The sequence below is a fragment of the Xylocopa sonorina genome, chromosome 7, assembly GCF_050948175.1.
Source record: "Xylocopa sonorina isolate GNS202 chromosome 7, iyXylSono1_principal, whole genome shotgun sequence".
In the NCBI taxonomy this organism is placed as follows: Eukaryota; Metazoa; Arthropoda; class Insecta; order Hymenoptera; family Apidae; genus Xylocopa; species Xylocopa sonorina.
This window is the reverse complement of record NC_135199.1, coordinates 12,500,684-12,519,155: the sequence shown is the minus strand read 5'-3', so window position 1 is coordinate 12,519,155 and position 18,472 is coordinate 12,500,684. Positions and strand designations below refer to the sequence as shown.

The 18,472-nt window shown below is 50.7% G+C and overlaps 1 protein-coding gene across 3 annotated transcripts in view; it reads left to right on the top strand.

The window, feature by feature from the left end:
- The window catches only part of LOC143425266 (uncharacterized), a 54,814-nt gene extending 40,478 nt beyond the window's left edge, over positions 1-14,336 (top strand). The window contains exons 3-6 of one of the 3 annotated variants that reach the window (XM_076897943.1): positions 1,410-1,502; positions 2,077-2,120; positions 7,505-8,563; positions 13,432-14,336. In XM_076897943.1, coding sequence (XP_076754058.1) covers positions 7,546-8,563; positions 13,432-13,919 — 1,506 coding nt within the window. In that variant the 5' untranslated portion in view covers positions 1,410-1,502; positions 2,077-2,120; positions 7,505-7,545 and the 3' untranslated portion in view covers positions 13,920-14,336. Of the gene's footprint in view, positions 1-1,409; positions 1,503-2,076; positions 2,121-7,310; positions 8,564-13,431 lie in introns of those variants that run through there. The other 2 variants (XM_076897942.1, XM_076897941.1) reach the window with 2 other exon arrangements.
- Positions 14,337-18,472: the final 4,136 nt, after the last annotated feature.

The following is an 18,472-nucleotide window of genomic DNA, read 5'->3' as shown; positions in this document are numbered from 1 at the left end:
AGCTTCCTGTCTGTCGCTCGCAACTACCTCAGACCTCTTCGAGCGTTTCGCGTGGCTAAATAAACAGAGAAAATGTCAGAGAAATATTTGACAAAAAGACATAACATCCGAGAACCATAGATCCCTCCAACCCCTTTGCATAGTTTACTCGAAAATTTCCATAGATCCGTGAGCATTCCATTTAACCGACGAATCAAGGCGACAACGATGGCGTGCGATCGTGGCGGACTGTGTTCGAGTTTTAATTCGATTACACGGCGAAATGCGCGCTCACGGCTCCGCTGGACGGCGTAAATGACAAATGGACGGCTTCTGCGGACCGTTTCGTAGAAACGGCATAACAGAACCACCCCTCGCAAGGGGTCGAATACGGCAGGGAAGCAAGAGCTTTCTCGTGTCCGGCTGTTGCGCGCCCTCGACCAATCTCCTCTGTACACATCGATGTTGGTCGGTGTGTTTTTCACGCGGCCAACCCCTCCTCTTCGCCTTTACTTTGGCTCGACGACGGTAATATCCCCCGTGGCACGTCCTACCCACATTTCGCCAAGCTTTACCATTTCTACCCTTCTCGCTTGCCCTACTGCCTATCCGTGGACGAAGGAAACTGGTCGGTCGAGTAAATGGACAGGATTTGTGTATCGACCATTCGAATAAGATGTCCAGCTTTTGGGGAGAAGAGATCGTAACACGATATTCTGCTGGGTATTGTTGCGCACGTGTATGTCGAACAATTTATTCTTTGATTATAGCGAATTGTTTGAATAGTTCAATTAAATCAGTTGTTTGATTAAAATTAAAACGCTTTTTAATACGAGAATATCATCGTTCTCCTCGTCTCGTGTCTTGGATTGACGCTCGATTCCTTCTCTCGAGCGGTGTTCACCGGTTCGCCGTAAACTTACCCCCAGAGATTTGGCTCTGCAAACACCTCAAGAGGGCATTTCCGCGTTTCCCACTTGCAGTTTCGATTTCGATATTTACGCTCGAATCGAAATTCATAGGCACGCCCTCGATTGAATTCGCCCGACCTGGCGAACGAACCACCGTCGACCGTGATCCTTTTCAAATTCGGGTCTCCAGTGAATTTCAGCAATTCCGTGGAATTTTGAACAGAGAAAGGAAAGAAAATTTCTGAATAAAGAAATAATCGCGTCGTTCCTTTCTGCCGCTACGGGCAAAATGGCGACTGTGTGCGAGCAGCCACGTCGGTTTAAGAATGGAAGCAAGTTTCGAAAGTATCGGGATAAACGGTGGCCCATTATGAGTCCGTTAATGGCGGTACAAGATAGAGAACTTTATACCTGCCGCGATCTAAACTACAAAAACCAACATAAAGTCACGGTAACAGGATAATGTGTCACGAGGTGCGATGTCCATCAGCGTTCCCTCCTTTCTTTTTTCTGTTCCAGGCTGATGTTTTTCTTTCTAGACCTGTAAATAAAAGGCCTCAAAGTGTACGGCGCCGTGGAGAAGACGTTTCACCCGTTCGAGCTGTGCAGCAGGTTAGTTGATTGGGTAAAAGAATAATTAACCGTTTCCCTTTGGTTAAATTTATAGATGATTGTTAATTGTATAATAATACGTAAACGACGGCGCATTTTTTCTTTAATCATAAAAACTCGTAGCTCTCGTACTCACTTTACACAAATACGATAAGGATAAGTGTGAGTTTAACCCTCCGCCGGCGAACGCTAGGATCTTCGTGAGTCACGCATTTCACCCTGTTTTATGTCATAGTTTAGTCTTTGCGGCTCAAAGAGCCCTGTCACTTGAGATCTCTCACTTCTCCGGGTTTTAACGATAGACCAGCTTTATAAATGAAAATAAACAAATTCGAACGTGAAAATAATATTTCTTAAGAAATTATACTCCGAGAAGCTATAAAAGTCGAGTTATCGCCTTTGGAAATCGATAAATTGTCTCAATAAAAAGCGTAGGCACTCAAAGTCATCGGAACTACAAATAGCCAAACGAACAGGCCACCCGCAAACTTTTTCAAAGTTCGCAAACGCGTAAAGCGCGCCGATAGCGGACAGATCGAACGAACGTTTCTCATGGTAATTGCGAATGTTTCAGGCTTTCCCGCGTGTTCCAGCCGGGAACACTGGCCGGTATACAAGGTGAGTTTCACGCACGAACTTTAAAGCTAATACCACTGAAATCGGATTCCAACGTTTGCTCGTCGAGTTTGCGCGCGCGTTGCAACTGGAAGATGCTCGTTCACAGTGACACTTGGCAATCGACTACGCAACCAAACTGATATTTCAACGAGAAAATAATGTTACACCAGAAACAAAGATACTACGAAGCGTATCGAGAAATTTGGACGCGTTCCCACGTCTGGACAGATTGATTCGTCGTCTGGTAGTCGACCTCGAAACCTCGAACTAAAAACCCGACGATAACGTACCGTTTCCTAGGTACGTACTTGCCGTAAACAGAGGATTGTGTACAATTGCGTCGCACTAAAACCCATAGCTACTAAACCGCGCATACTACCTATAAATGGGTGGGTTCGCTATAAAGCCCATTCATGATCGCGTCGTCCGTACAACAAACGTCGGGTGGCTCGCGCCACCCCCGCGATTTATCGCACTCGTATTCGACCGAGTCTCGTGCTTTCTGCTCTTGATACGCGACGACACACAGTTTGCTCGATTCGTCATTTCCACGCAGACGGTGATTCAATTCTAATTTCGTATGAATAAGAATATCGTAGACTGGAGAACACTGCAGAAATATCGAGAGGTGGTACCAGTGTCAGACTGCCATATTCCATCAATGCGTGTACTCTGTTCGCTCTCGATGTTGAGGCTCCAATTTGTTAATAGTCATCAATCGAGAATTTTCTGAAACAGAAGGTTAATTGGGGATGTCCAATTTTTCATAATTCTCGTCGAAACTTTCGATACAATATTTTCACTGAAATTTTCTCGCAAAGCACAGAGGTTAGTGGTTCATGGATGTTCGCGAAACAATCGAGACAGCTCGGACGATAAAACCTGTCTTCGACGACTCGGGGTCGCCCCTTGTTCGATATTCGCGCGTCGATGGTCCCGATACTCGCACGATTACCAGGGAAAATCGCGCGAACGCTTGGAAAACGGAGCCGCGAACGCCGCGTGTGCGCAGCGTCGGAATTCAGAGGAGAAATTTATAGATTCCCGTTGAGTACCTCTTTCCTCGGCGTGTTATTGCACCAATAATAAACTCGTTAATGGGTCAATTACATAACGGACAGTGATTCTCTGTTTGCGAATCAAGTTCAGTCACGTTCCGCTACCTTCGCTTATTGAATTTCAAGTTTAATCGAGCCAGAGTTAGATGGTCGATCGGGTTCAAAAACGGCAATTAAAAAATCAGATCACCATCCGGTAGGAAAGTATCAAAGTGTCAGTCTCGCGAGAAGATATCAATCGCGGTCGAAGTGGGCAGTTGTTAAGAGTTAAGTAAATAGATTCGGAGTTAATAGACGAGGCAAGTAGAGCAGCTGATCGGCAATTTGCTGGTCGATTAAGGGGCGCGCGTCTCGCGCGTGGTGCGATCCATAGCGGCGGGCGAGCCTGATGGACAGATGGAAGGCGTATGTGCCATCGGAGTTGTTGTCAGACCGTTTTACTTTACTGCCCCATAAAAGTACCGAGATTTAGACTGCAATACTGCCATGACGTATCGTCGGCCTTCTGTCTGCGTATTCACGTACACAGCTCGCGATCGCGTGTGCGTCGATCCACGCACCGCGACGCGATCGTGGCAGTCGCGAGACATCATCCGTTCCTCCTTTCGCGCGTGACGTCACGCGTGAAGAATAGCGGAGAACGGTCGAGGACTCGGTCGTTCATTCGCGAGGACTCCCTGAATCCGTTTCGAGGGAATTATCGCGTCGATTAGACTGTAACTCGAGTGAAAAACGTGCCCGTTCAGGCGACTCCGATCTTTGTCCTCGGTTACTTTTAGATTAGGATTGATCCAAGGGTTGGTAGATTTTACATGGGTAATAAATTATGATGGCCATTTCATCTCTCCGTGATTACTCTCAGCGCGAACTACTCGAGGCGATTCTAAGCTACAGGTGTCAACACCGTTGCGATTACTTTGATTCGTTCCATCTTTCATATTCGATTTCACCCCCAAGGTTTCCCGCCTCGCGAGACTCTTTCATTCCATTTCGTGTCTTACGTCCTCGTTGACGGTCGAATACGATGATTCGAACGTTGAAAAGTAGTAATACGAGGCATTCGACGGCTATCTGTAACGATAATTGGCATAACAATTCGGACGATTCTAATAATTGCCCGGTGGTCAAGCAATATGGCGGTACATAATTTAACAACGATAACGGCTGGTCGTAATTCCGTGAGATAATGGGTATCGTAAAAGGCGCAGCGTTCGACGAGGGAACTTGCGGAGGATCGACTGGAAAGATGCGGTCGCGTACGAGACCGATACGTGGCTAATTCGACGATCGAATGCCGTTTACACTCGTTACGGTATCCTCGCTCGGAATACCTAATGAAACCGGACAATGCACAACTCACAATTATTCCGTATCGCGAGCTGTGTAAATAATTAGCGTTTTAAAGAGCAGTCGATAAGCTCGAGCGTTCGTTTATCGCGCGTTCCAACGGCGACAAAAGTCGAAGCGCGTAAGCAGAAACCGATGGCGCGAAAGTGACCAAAAGGCCGCGAGGGGAGCGAAAAAGAGAGCAGGGAATGGAGTACGGACGAGGAAGTACCCGGTCGCTTATCCGCGTTGGGCCACGATCGAGGTCGGAGGTTCTTTTCCTTTGGTCGAACGTCGTGGCAAAAGTCGAAGGGAAGGCTCGAAAGTCGGAAAGGAGACGAGATGCACCGTGCGAGACGGTGCCGCGCGCGCGATATTCCGAGTTTCGGTAAGGAGATTGGCGTTGGTCGCGTGTGTGAGTGTTTCGGTGCGTTTGTACCCGGCGGTTCTCGCTTGATGCGGCGGAGGGAGAGAGGCAGATTAGAGGAAAGGGGTACGGGGTTAGCGACGAGGCAGAGCGCGAATTGGAAGGGGGAAGAGAGACGTGTCCGTCCAGGGTCTGGTTGGTAAACGCTCCGAGAGATCGCGCTCTCGTCGCGTTCAGCCCGTTTGCGCGTCCGAGCCGCGGGCAGAGCTCTCAGTTGACGCTCAGTTCGGCTCAGCGAGGCCAGAGAGAAGAAAGGGAGTCTTTTCGTGTGTGTAAACATCGCGCGTGTGTGTATTATCCGCGCAACAGTCACGGTTCCACGGGGGACTGTACGGCTCTCTCTACCTGAGGAACGATCCGCGTCGATGGGGTTCGCTACCTGAGTTTTCGGCCCAGTGGAACGGAAGGGAAAAGAAAAGAAGGAAGGGAAATAAAGCGGCGAACGATCCTCCTCGGTCCGACCACGAACGTTCCGTTTCTCCTGTCCGCGTCGTTGCTCGACGCGGGTTCTTCTACTTGGGATTCGTCGATCCTGGCCAGCGAGCCGAGGGCGAGAAAGGATCGAGAGGTATCGAAGTTGGAGTACAGTTGGGAAGGAATAAAGTGAAACGGGGGACAAGGGTACCTGGCGAGTGACGAGTGCAGGGCAAAAGTGCGCGCTCTCGTGTAGCCGCCGCGTGTGCATTCGAAGAGAGTAATGAGCAAGGTGACAGTTTCCTTTGAGGAAGGAGACGGGACGACATGCAGCTCGAGCATGGCCTGGAGCGGGACGACGACAGCAAGATCGGTCGAGAAGTGAGAGGAACGTGCTCGTACCGGTCGTACGAAGCGACGCGTTCGTCGAATCCCTTCGAGAGGAGATCACGGTTGCCAAGTGTTTTGAACGAGACATGTTCCAGCGGCGTTGATCGTTTCGAACATCCATCGTCGCCGGTGACGTTCAACGATCGCGTAGCCGCGTTAAACGCGCGAAACGAGATCGACTGATTCGAACGAGAGACCGAATTAAGACTGCGCTCTCTCGCGCGCCTGATACGCTTACCGTTCTACAGCTGTTTGAATAAGAGAATCCGAAACGGCCGATCACACGGCTCGGACGAACGATCGTTGCTAAACGAGTGCTGTGTCATTTTTTTGTTTTCGTTGGTTACTACGCCACGCGTCACGCATTATCGTTGGACCTGCTACTAATCACCCGTCGTCGTTGTCATCGGTACCCGGCCACTGGACCATTTGGATATTGGACGATATTCATCGACGACGTCTCCGCACGTGGCTCGTCCTGCCTGCCGCCCGTCAACCTCGTTCAACTTCTGTCGCTGTCTTGGACGTTGTCACGCTCGCGGTGGTGGTGGTGGTGGTGGTGGTGGTGGTGGTGGTGGTGGTGGTGCATGGACCTTTTCTCGACGGATTTGCTACGCATTTTATCGCGCCCCTGGGCGTCTTCGTCTCCCCCTCTGTCTATCTCCGTCTCGCTCCGTCCCGTTCGTCCGCACCTCTCGCTCTCACACCCTCTCTCTCTCTCTCTCTCTCCCTCTCTCATTCTCTTTCTCTTTCCATCCTTCACACGTTCCGTCGATCCGTCTCACTCTTTCTGGATCACCGTCTCCCTCCGACCCGCGCTTACCTACCCCTCCACCTGTCTGCCGCGCCGCTGCACATCCTCTTTCCTCCCCGCGAGACCCCGCCGCTCGCGTACACCCGTACAATTTTCCCTATCCCCACCTACCGCGCGCCTCCTCTGCCTTCCGCACGCGTTTTCTTTATTTATTCCGCGATTCCACGGAGCAACGCGACACTCCGCACACGATGAATCCCGCGTCCCTGCTATCCTCGTTTTTTTGAAATCGGCCTCTCGCGTGCCCGCGCGCACCGCGCTCGCTCGTATTTCGAACGCGTCTCGCGCCGCGACCATTGGTCATCGCGGTCGATCCGATCGGCTACGCTCGACGCTACCGTCCTCGTAAAATCGCCGATAATAACTACCACCGTACCGCTTGTCTCCCCGCCCCCGCTCCACCGCGCTCCCCGGTATCTTCGTCGCCGACCTCTCGATCTCGATCACGGTCTTCTTCTTCTTCTTCTTCTTCTCCTCCTTCTCCTTCGTCCACCTGCTCCTCCTCTTTCACCGTCCGGTCCTCCGCCGTCTCTCGTTCACGACCGGAGCAACGTTACTCGACACGTTACCTTGCCTCGCTTACGACCCGTCCTTGGATCGTACGCGCGCGAAACGACGATGCGATCGCGGTCCCCGGTCGGCTGGTGAAACGATCGATCGCGGCCCGCTGTCCCGTTCTCGGCCTCGTCGCGGTCGATTCCGCGCCGCGCCACCCTCGATTCTGAACCCCTCGCGCGTCCTCGATCCCGGTCGATCGCGACCCTCGCGCGGCGCAATTCGAAATCGCCACCGTCCCGGGCGTCGTCGTTATAACACCGTCAATCACCTGTCACCATCTGCACCATCGCCGATCACGTGGCTTGCTCGACGGCGACGCTGTACGACAATGTTCACGCCGCGCCGCTGTGCGGCTCCGGCGTGGGCCACCCTGGCTCCGTCACGCCGATGGGGACAGCCACCGGAGCGGGGAATTCCACCGGGGTGACCTGGTGGGCCATGATGAACGGTTCCCTCTACGAGGACAGCCCGCCACCGCCGACAGCCTCCAGCCTCGTATCGATCCAACAGCAGCAACAGCAACAACAACAGCAACAACAAGCCACATCGACGCCCGCGTCCCATCAGCAAGCCACCACACCGACCTCACCGGCTGCACCGGCTTCAGCGGGTACCTCCGCACCACCGGCACCAACGGCCAGCGCCAGCTCGACCTCGCCAAGCGCATCGTCTGTCGCGAGCAACAGCGCGCCAGGACCTCTTCACATACCCGCGAAGAGGCTAACCGCCACGCCGGCCGCTTCCTCCTACGGAGAGGTAGGCTGCGTAGAGTCGACCGTACCGCCCGCCGCTGGACCAGCGGGCGTCATTCGTCATTCCCACTCGTCCTCCGCTGGCTCCCAAGGCGGTTGGAGTTACAGCCCCCATCATCCCCAGGACTCGCACTACTCGTCCGCGGCCGCGGCTGACTCCCTGAATCATCACCAGGCCTACGGGGGCAACAATCCCCCGACCTACTACAATCTGGCGGCCGACCCTACCTCCACTTCCGGCTCCTCCAGGGACAACCGGAAGGCAGGCACGCTTAGCTTCTGGTCCCCAGCCGCGGCGACCGCCGGCTCTGCCGCCACGGCCGGTTCCGCGTCCGATTACAAGTCGTACAATTCGGCGGGCGTCGCGACCACCAGCTCCTCGACCGGTGCTGGCGCTTCGTCCGCGGCTACCGGGGCCGCGGACCCGGCCGTATCCTCCTGCCATCAGAGCTTCTCGCAGAGCTGGTGCAACTACGCGCCGTACAGCACCGCCAGGCATCACCATCCGGTCGACACGGCCGGGCATCATCATCCTCACTCGCAAGCCGGGGTACCGTACTTGACGCCGTCCGCGGCGGACGACCGGGGAAGGGTCACCGCCGCCATGGTAGCTGCCGAGGGCGCCTTCCCTCACGACGGATACGGTGGCCTCAGAAATTACGGGGCACCTGAACCTGTCACCTCCAGTCCGTATCCACCTCCAGGTAAGCATCGACTCTTTCCTCCTGTCCCTATTTAATACACTTTGCTTCCTTTCAGTAGGACGTGTCGATTATTAGGTAACGTATCGCGGCTACGAATATTTTTCTAGACACCGTTTTCTACGTACGACGCTGCTATCGACCGATCGAAAGTGTTTTTTTTTTTTTTTCAATCACCCGTTCGCGAACGCGATGACCTATGAGAATTTGTTTGCTCGCGAACGCAAGGTCGTCCAACCATGGTACGTGCTCCGAGGAGTCCGCAGGGAAACGAAACGCCGTCGAGTGTCACGAGATCGTGCTCCGAATCTTTTCTAGATCGGCCTTGAAACGAGTCGGTGAGAAAGAGGCGAAACGGAAACGGAGTGTGGGAGCGGCGAGGGAACGAAATTGAAACGGTCGAAATTCGCGGCGATCTCTCGACAACCCGTCACGGGCTACGATCCAGTCATCGTTCATTCACGTGTTTCGTTTGGTCATTCTCTCTTGTTCCCGCTAAGCGTCCTTTTCTTGGGACCCCGGAACCCATGAAACGTCGCATGAGCAACAACGAACCGCGGCAGGTTTATTGGCGGCCGTAACTCGTAAACTCTGGCGTGCGCCTCCGATCAGCTGATCCGTTCCATGACCCGTACAGCCGTTCAGTATTCTCCTACTAACGGCCGTTCTCGCTTTCCTTCTCGCAGATGCTGCGTCGCCCGACCCGTGCAACCCCTTCGTCCATCTTTCCCACCCCGTCACTCGCCGCGTCCGTTTCTTTTTTTACACGCATCCAGTCACCTACAGATCGTTACTCGATCACGCGTCTACAGCCAATTCGAACGCCGTCCACGGCTTATTCGAGCCATTCGGAAGCACTGGCGATCGCTTCTATGAAACGTTCGAGCATCGTCAGTCCGGGGGAGGAGAAAAAAAGCGCGCGTTTCTCCTTGGAATCGTAAAGAGAGGGAAAATACGAGACGCTGCGGCTACTCGTACGGGCACGCTCGGGCTGATAAACGAGATATCGTTCGCGTGATCCTCTTGTCCACGGAGTTAATCGTATGCGTGGTAGGGAGTAGCACGCGCAGGCGTGCGATACATACAAAGTAGCAGAATACGAGCGCCGCGTATAGTTTAACCGTCCCCCAATAGATGGCAGCTCCATTATCTTTGTTCGTCCGTCTGGTATCGGAGACCGCGTCGCCTACGCGGTCTCCCAGGCCCAGGAGACCGCGTTCGCCGCGAAAGGCTTTCGCCGATTTTCGACAAATTACATCGACCGTGGCAGCTGCCGACGAATCCTCGTTTCGACTCGGCCGGACGGCTGTTTCCTTGCCCGGGGAACGTTCTGCTCGCAAGAGGACCGGTTGCCTCCGAAAAATGTACCATTTAGAAGCCAGTTTGTACCGCTAAACGATGCTCGACGGTTCGCTTTTTAACCCTTTGCACTCGAGGCCTTTTTCGCTCGCGCGAACCAGCAACTCGAGGCGATTTCGGCCAAACTGGGCGAACACATTACAAGTAATTGAAAAACATTTATAAGCAAACAAACGTATATAAATAATAAAATTTCACTAGTCTATTCATTTATATGTCGAAAACAAGAAATTTTAGTAAGTATTACAAAATTTTAATGAATATTACACTCTGTAATTAGTTTTGGTGTGATATTTTGTGAAACAATATCCAAGATGCATCCTAGGTTTGTCAGGACACGTATCACAGTAATACGGAGTTTCCCGCCTACCTCCAGGCGTGTTGCGGTCAGAAAAAACCTTACAGTCCCTTTTTGGCTCTTTTAGTATTACGTGGAGCTTCCCGTTTAATCAGATTTCATCGAAATGCGACGTAGACGCTTGCTCTCGTTGCTGGCGATACGACCCTCTTAGTTGTTCGACAAGTGTTTTCAAAAATCGTAGATGGCTCAGTGGCTTTTCCCCTTTTTTGTTTTTTTCTAGTTTATACAAAATATATGAATTCCGTCGTCTTACACCTCTTACTGTATCACTATCTTCACCACTGGATTCTTTCGAAGTCGATGTAAGTTCACCATCCCAAGCGGCAAAATCGAATTCGTCCGAACTCGAGTTGATCTGATCATCCTCCATATTTTTAGGGTTCAAATACTTTTTAGATACTATATTTACTGCCAAGACTGTTTCAAACGAATGCTACGCTGAGACTAACTAAATTGAGCTAAGATTAGGCTACAATGTAAGCAGAGCCTAGTCCACGAAAGTACTTCCGAGAAAACCATCTTATCGCATATTGTAAATAAGGAAATCCAGTTACAAAAGACCATAGCGTCGTAGCAGCGTAGTCCGATTTAAAGTTTAAAAAACACTCGGGCGCCGCAGCAGCGTGGCTCGAGTTTTCACTTCGAATCGGCCGGGCGCCGTATCGGCGCCGCTCGAGTTGCCACCTCAAAACGGCCGGGCGCCGTATCGGCGCCGCTCGAGTGCAAAGGGTTAATTTATCGCGCGCTTCACGGCGTCTTTGACCGTCTCTAATTGGGGCCATCGTGAATTATGCGCCGGCCAGTTTATGAGCAATTGCAACGCGAGCCACTTATCTCCGATGTTTAAACTGTTCTGTCGTTGCATTTAATATTCCAGTTTCGATCGACGATTTTATTCTCACCGACCCGGCTGGAAGAAGACAGGCTTGCCTATCCGAACGATCGAACGGAGAAAAAGAATAACCGCAACACTCTCCTAGCTGGCAACGCGCCGGCTGCGAATCGATACGTCATTTATTCCGCAGTTTCGTGTGCGCACAAGTTACCCCTACTTTGCCATACCGTCCGTACGCGCTGACATTCGTGGGAATCCTGACCTTTGTTAAATAATTTACATATTCCACTGTTTTAGTGGCCAATAAATTCCTCTCGCTTTAGCAATCGCGGACGCGGTACACCGCGGAACGAGACGAGACGAAACGAACGTTTCGATGGAGTAGAAAGAGAGGGGACTCGAGAGGGGTGGTCGTTACGTGATGTAACAGGGTAGGCAGAGGAGACGAGGTTCGGACCAACCCTCGGTTCTTACGTAAAGGAAAGGAGGGTGTTCGTTACCTACGCGCGATCTAATCAAAGTTTAGTTTACAATAAGACGATCGTAAAATGGCCGCGGAGGAGGGGGATGGAAGATTTTTTGCCCGACGAACGAAAATAAAGCGCAAGACTTTAAGGCTGGACCGGTGCGATAATTTATTCGGGCCTCGACAACCGCGTGATTTCTATTGCAAATAAACCGAGACTATTTTCGGCTAGTTTAATAAAATTCCGCGCGTTGGCACGTGTTCGTCAAGGAACAACAATCCCGCGGAGGACGTGGCGCTCCTGCGAGTAACGTCGACGGGGTTCGACGCGGGGAACGGCAGGTGGGAGAGTGCAACCGATAGCAGAGCTGCACTCACCGGCGTGCAACGTGTCGCCTGGGCTCGCGAGGCCGTTGCGATCGCGGCTGTGCAACAATTTCTCGCCGATCTTGTCCATACTTGGGTTAAAGATAGATGGACGAGTCGCTCGCTTTCGTAATCCCCTCGTTTCTCACGTTGCGGTCAAGTATCGAGCGATTTTGCAAAGAAAAAATTCATTTGCACATTATACGGATTTCTTTTATCTTGCGATCGACTCGAACGGATATTTAACATTGCTAATTTCTTTAAATGTTTTACGTAAAAAGAAAAAAGAGTAAAATATGTTTATTAAAATACGGGTGTTGTCGTTGAACAGTTTTCTACAGTCATCGTGGAACGCGAGTACTAACAGTTCCGCGTTTCCCGTCCCTGTTTCATGTTTTTAGCGCGGTTAGTATGGCGGGTCCAATTATATCATATCGGCTCGTCGGCTCGCACACAGCACCGAACCCTTCGTGTATTATGTACGTGCGTGACGCATACAGGCGCGTGTCCCGCGTACACGCTACGTCGTACTGGGGAGCCGCTTTGGGCGTGAATTTCACGATCTCGTGACCACGCGACCTTTTGGGAAAGCCAAGACTGCCCAAGAAACTCGACCGGCTAGATAGATTTTCATTCTGTCGGGATCGCGTTAACGCTCGCATGAAGTTCGATCTTCGAATGTTCTCAACGAAAAGTTTCGCCGAGCGTATTATAACGTTCGAGCTGATTATCATATGGTTTCTATGTATAGAACGGTGCTGGTCACATTCCCACATTCGCATTAATTACGCAAGACACAGGAACCAGTTTAGAAGCCGTGGTTAATGAAATTGTTAACCTCGGATGCAAGTTTTAATACCGGCTGTAAGCGTGTCCGTTTCCCCACTCGCGCGGAGCACGGTGATTTGAAAAATTCTTTCCACAGATCTTGATTAACACTGACAATCGAACGCGTATCGTCAGCGGAGAATGACGATGCGCGCTAAATAATTAGACATTACGATCGAGCGTTACGTTTATCGATTGGAACGAGGCACCTATGCCAATTGACATTTAGCGTTTAAATCGACACACTCGCGCCTCCATTAGACGACAAAAAATGTTTCATTCGAGGATAAAACGAGAGACACGTCCATCGCGCTGAATCGATCGATCTGTTTGATTCGGCCTATAACGCCGTAGCGAGTGTCAATAGAGGTGAGAGTGTCATTCGGGAAAAGGCTAACGGTGTTGGTTACGCGCCGATACGTCGACTAACGAACCGACGTATTTGCTCTCGTTTCTGCCGGCTAGCACGAATCTAATGACTCCGCGAGCTGCAAGAAAGGAGACCAGGTACAGTCGAATCTGTCCCTCGAAACGAGCTGGAGCGAGACGCGTTTATCGATAAACGTAAATCTCGAGACGTACTGAAATTCGAATCGCCAGCTAACTCTAGTTAGCCACTATAGGTTGTTTGTTACCGGCATACTAATTGTGTTAAGTGATGTGGGGTTCCTCCCCATCTTCGTTGTTTCCCGCAGGTTCCCTGGCGGGCGTCGGGGTCGGTGTCGGCGTCGCCGGGATGGGCGTCGGTTGCGGGAGCTCGAACCCCCTCGAGTGGACCGGCCAGGTGACGGTGCGGAAGAAACGCAAGCCCTATTCGAAGTTCCAAACGCTCGAGCTCGAGAAGGAGTTCCTGTTCAACGCGTACGTCTCGAAGCAGAAACGATGGGAGCTCGCGCGCAACCTGAACCTTACCGAGCGGCAGGTGAAGATCTGGTTCCAGAACCGCCGCATGAAGAACAAGAAGAACAGCCAGCGGCAGACGCAGCAGCAGAACAACAACAACAACAGCAGCGCGAACAACGCGAATCATCACGCCGCGACCGGTAGTCATCACCATCCGAGCGCCGCGCACGCGCCACCCTCGAGTCACCACGTGGTCGCGCAGGCGCACCACGCGAACGGTTCCGCGAAGCACCATCAGTGACCCGTGGCCTTCTCTGGGGTCGTCTTTGGCCATCCTCATCACAGTCACGGCTCTACGAACGGTTGCGCCGGAACTGGGTCCGGTACCGGGACTGGTGCCGGTTCCGGGGCCGGCACAGGAAACGGCGCCGGTCACACCGTCAGCCACGCGGGCCTGGTCACAGGTCACAGCCATACGCTTCACGCGCCCCAACCTCAAACGCCTCTGCCGACCCATGCCGCCGGTGTTTCGAACACCGTCACAGCCCCCACCGCCGTCGTCCATCCGCACATTCACGCGCACACCCATCATCATCATCAGCTGGCGCACGTGGCTCAGCAGTATCCCGCGCTTCTTCATCATCAGACGCCTCACGGCCTGGCTACCTGAACGCGATCCGTCAGGCTTCGACGCCCCAGAGAAATCGTCGATCGGTCCTCTGCGATCCGCCAACGACTCGCCCTTAACGCCGCGTAACAATGCCATCCCCGTCGCGGAGGTCGTTGCAGTCGCAGATCGGCATCCACGACAATGTCAGATAGATAGATATGTACCCGCACACTTATCGAACTTTGTTCAGCAGCTGTTCAAAGACTGTCTACCACTTGTAACGAGAGATAATGTTTCGCGCGCGCGAGTAGTATATTATTATTATTATTATTATTATTATTATTATTATTATTATTATTATTATTATTATTATTATTATTATTATTATTATTATTATTATATTATTTTATTATTATTATTATTATTATTAATATTATTACCGATCGCATTGTCATCCTCATCGTCATCCACGGTTATTACCCAACGGAAGGAACACTGTCGTATAGAAGAGCGTGACCACGCAGCGACGTCCATGGAACGTCCACAACCAGACTCTTTTCCCGCGTGTCGGTGTCAGGTGTCGGTCTTCTTCGAGTAGTGCGCATTGCCATATGCGGCACCAAGCAATCTGTCCAATTCGTAATTCGGTAGTACTTCCTCCAGTTATACATATTATATACATAGTAAAGGAAATTAGTGTCACTTACGATTAGCGTCTACCCCTCCCCGTCCCATCCGTACGTCCTATTTGTTCCTGCCCGAACGACCATCTTCATCTACCCGCTCTCCTACCCTACTACCACCACCCTCCCGATACAAGTTTAAACCACTTGCTCGAAACTCTCGATCGTACGTTTGCTTTGTCTTCCACTGTTCAGCTCGCGCGGTTTCGATCGCGAAGGACTCGAAGGAAACAACGATCGTGGAAATTACGCGGAAGTGGTTGAAGAAACGACGCCATTGGATCCCGTGACCACGACAATGCGATCCGTCCAGGATCGCGTCTGGAGAAGATCGATCTCTAGGGGGTAAGTGCATCGCAAATGAAAGGGAAAGGCGCGAATTACATAGAGAGAAGAAAAATAATAATAAAAAGAAAAAGAAAGGATAGAAAAGAGAAACGGACTGTGGTATTCGTGCAAACGAACCTTTCGATTTTAATTTGTTGACGATAACTGTGTAATGCGACTTGTGTCTCTCCTGTGAATTGAACATGTTAGAGGAGTGCCTAATTACGAACACGGTGTAATTGTTGATAGATTGAAATTTTGTTCATTTTGTTAGATTTTTACGTTTATTTGTTCGTCACGTGAAACGTTGATCGCTACTGTCTGTGATTTCGCGGAAAGTACTAAATGTTCGCAAGAGTCGAGGATCCCCGCCGAGGCGTGACGATCGATCGATGAGAGAGTTCCTCCCGGTCGACGCCCGGCAGTCGTCGCGCGCGTTAGCTTAATTTCCTCGGCGCGTTTCGTCGCGGTGAATCGGTCGTTCCATGGGATCCGATGCGTCTTTTCGTAGCCGACACTTTAGCAGGACAGTGGAACGCGGGCCGATTTCCGATTCCGTGCTATCCCCGTAAAGATTGGCGAAACCAATTTTAAGCGAGTTTCGTTCGATCGCCAGCTGGCGAGCTCTCGCTGCGGGGTGGAAACAGTCCAGGCCTCTGTAGATAACTTCTATACTCACCGTTCGACGTTCCATCCGGTTGGGAGTTCGCCAGCTAGGAACGATCGAAGCGAGGAATTAAGACTGGGCCCCTTTCGCGTTCTTCGTGGCAGCGAGCACAGCGAGGACTTAATTTCTCGCGGAGGGCCACGTCTGGTCCAAAGCAACCATGCGTTCGGAGAATTAGTCTAATTGTGTCCAGAGTGTTGTATTCATCGCCTACCAAGGATCGCAAACTAGTACCTATAATTCTTATATTATATGTAAAAAAAAAAACGACTTAGATTTAAAGGCATACCTAGTGGACTATCGGATGATCGAGAGCATCGCTCTGAGGCTGAGTTTAGGATCTTCGTCGCGAGGAATTGTCAATTTTTTGTTTTTCCTAAATGGGAGGAGGGTGAATGCGGATCGAAACGAATGCTCTTATCCGAGGCAAGAGGAATTTGGTTGTTAGTTATTTCGATGTTATTAAATTGTTGAATGCGAAATTACTGTTTTATTTGAAAGAAAATTCCAGAGCTCTCGCAAACGTGCGCATCGGAAACCGAAGAGACGATCATAAATCAAAATTACTTTAAGCGAATCGGGAAATTTGCTCGGGTGTTCGAGATAATGTTCGACCCTCGCGCGCGGTGCGACTTCTAATCGGTGGTCGAGCAATCGGCGCCGAGCGACGACTGCTCGTCCGACTGGTCTTCTAGGCTAAACGAGAATTCAAAGAGCCCACGAGACTGGAAAGTATTCAAGCTTGGCGCGGTACGTATATTATGTAGGGAGGAATGTTGTCTTGGCCAGCCGGACGAATCGAAAAGGGAGCGACACGCGAGAGAAGGAAACGGAGCTGCCGTTGGAGGAGGCGAGGTCCTAAGCGCGGCCTGAGAGCGAGGAAGGCGACGACGGCGCGTTTACCTTTTAATCTGAAACGTCAGCGAGTAAGTAGGTAATTTAATCGGATGTTAAATGAAAATAAATATCCCAGTGGATCTCTATTCTCTAAGGTGCAACATTATCTAAATTGTAAGGGCCGCTGAACGAGTGTGCATGCCTAACCGGTATATTATGTGTATACATACACGCGTATTTTCTGTATGACCCCCCCCCCCCCCCCCTTAACACCCACCCCCCCGCGCGGGTGGGCGCGCGCGTACGCGCTCGCGCGCTCGGTGTGTGCGCGCCCGACGAAATGTAACCGCGGGCTTTACACCGCGGAGGAAAATCGATAAAGAGAAAGTAGGGCTGCCGAGAGGATCGGAATTTCTTAAAAGTGTAGGCGAGCGAGCGAGCGCGCGCGCGTGCGCGTGCGTGCGTGCGAGCGAGCGAGAGAGAGGTGACACGGAGTGAAAGAGCGGGAGAGAACGAGAAAGAAAGAGAGCGGTGAAATGAGGCACGACGTTTACGGATAAGGATAAACAGAAGCACGAGACGCGGAGGGAGAGAGAGAGAGAGGGAGAGAGAGAGAGAGAGAAAGCAGCGATGCAGCGAATTACGTATTTGTATAATTAGAGGTAATTTTTGAACGAATGAAAAACAGTGAAACGGAACCTGTACACTTGCGAACACGATTTAATAACACACGTTCACACACACGAGACACTCGCCGGTGAGATTGGGAGTTTTGGATAAACGATATAATAGGTTCCGCCGCGACTACTATTAAATGCAATTAATTATGTAACGACGATAAAGTATTGAATACACGAGTATAAGTAACGTGAAAAATAGAGATGCGAGTTGGTGACGAGGTCGAATAAATATAAGGGGAGCAGGAAAATTTCGCAGGGATCGACGTCAAGGTCAAGATTGCGGTCAGCGCACCATCCGGACTTCATCGCGAATTATCGATTGTAATTAGTTGCTATATAATTGTCTTGCCGCTGACGATCTTCATCACAATTATTACGATTACTATTAATATTATATCATTATTTTTTATTATATTAATTATTATTATTATTATTATTATTATTATTATTATTATTATTATATTATTATTGTGAGCGTCACGTTAATATTATGTTATTGTTTTTATTGTGTGTTGTTTTGTATGTACCTATCAGCCTATCAGGATCATGACATTATTATTACGAACTGATTACAAGATGGATCTACAATGGATCTGCATGCGCACCTACAGGTATACATACGTACATGAAAACACACAGTTCGCCGGATATACCGAGGAAATCGTGGTCCTATTAAACGCGCACGATTAATTTTAACTCACCGCGGTTTAGTCATCGGATCAGCTGCAAGCTCGTGGGCTACCCTCGAAAACGGAGCAGTCGATGTTTTCGTTACTTCATTTCCGGTACGCTGTCTACCATTCTCACCGAGTTCTGTTTTCACGTTTTCTCTTTTTATCGTAACCCGCGAACGCGAGGTCGTCTGTACGAAATTTCCTTCGCCTCGAAAGCTTTAAAGCGCGAGTTGTCGAAACGAGAAGCTACGAGCTTTCCATCGGGATCGATTCGAATGTCACCGGGAAATAAGTATTCAGTGAAAACGATCGACGACGATGTTCCGATTTGTTAATTTCTCGAGAGATCGAGAAGATAGGACGAATGAGAGAGAGA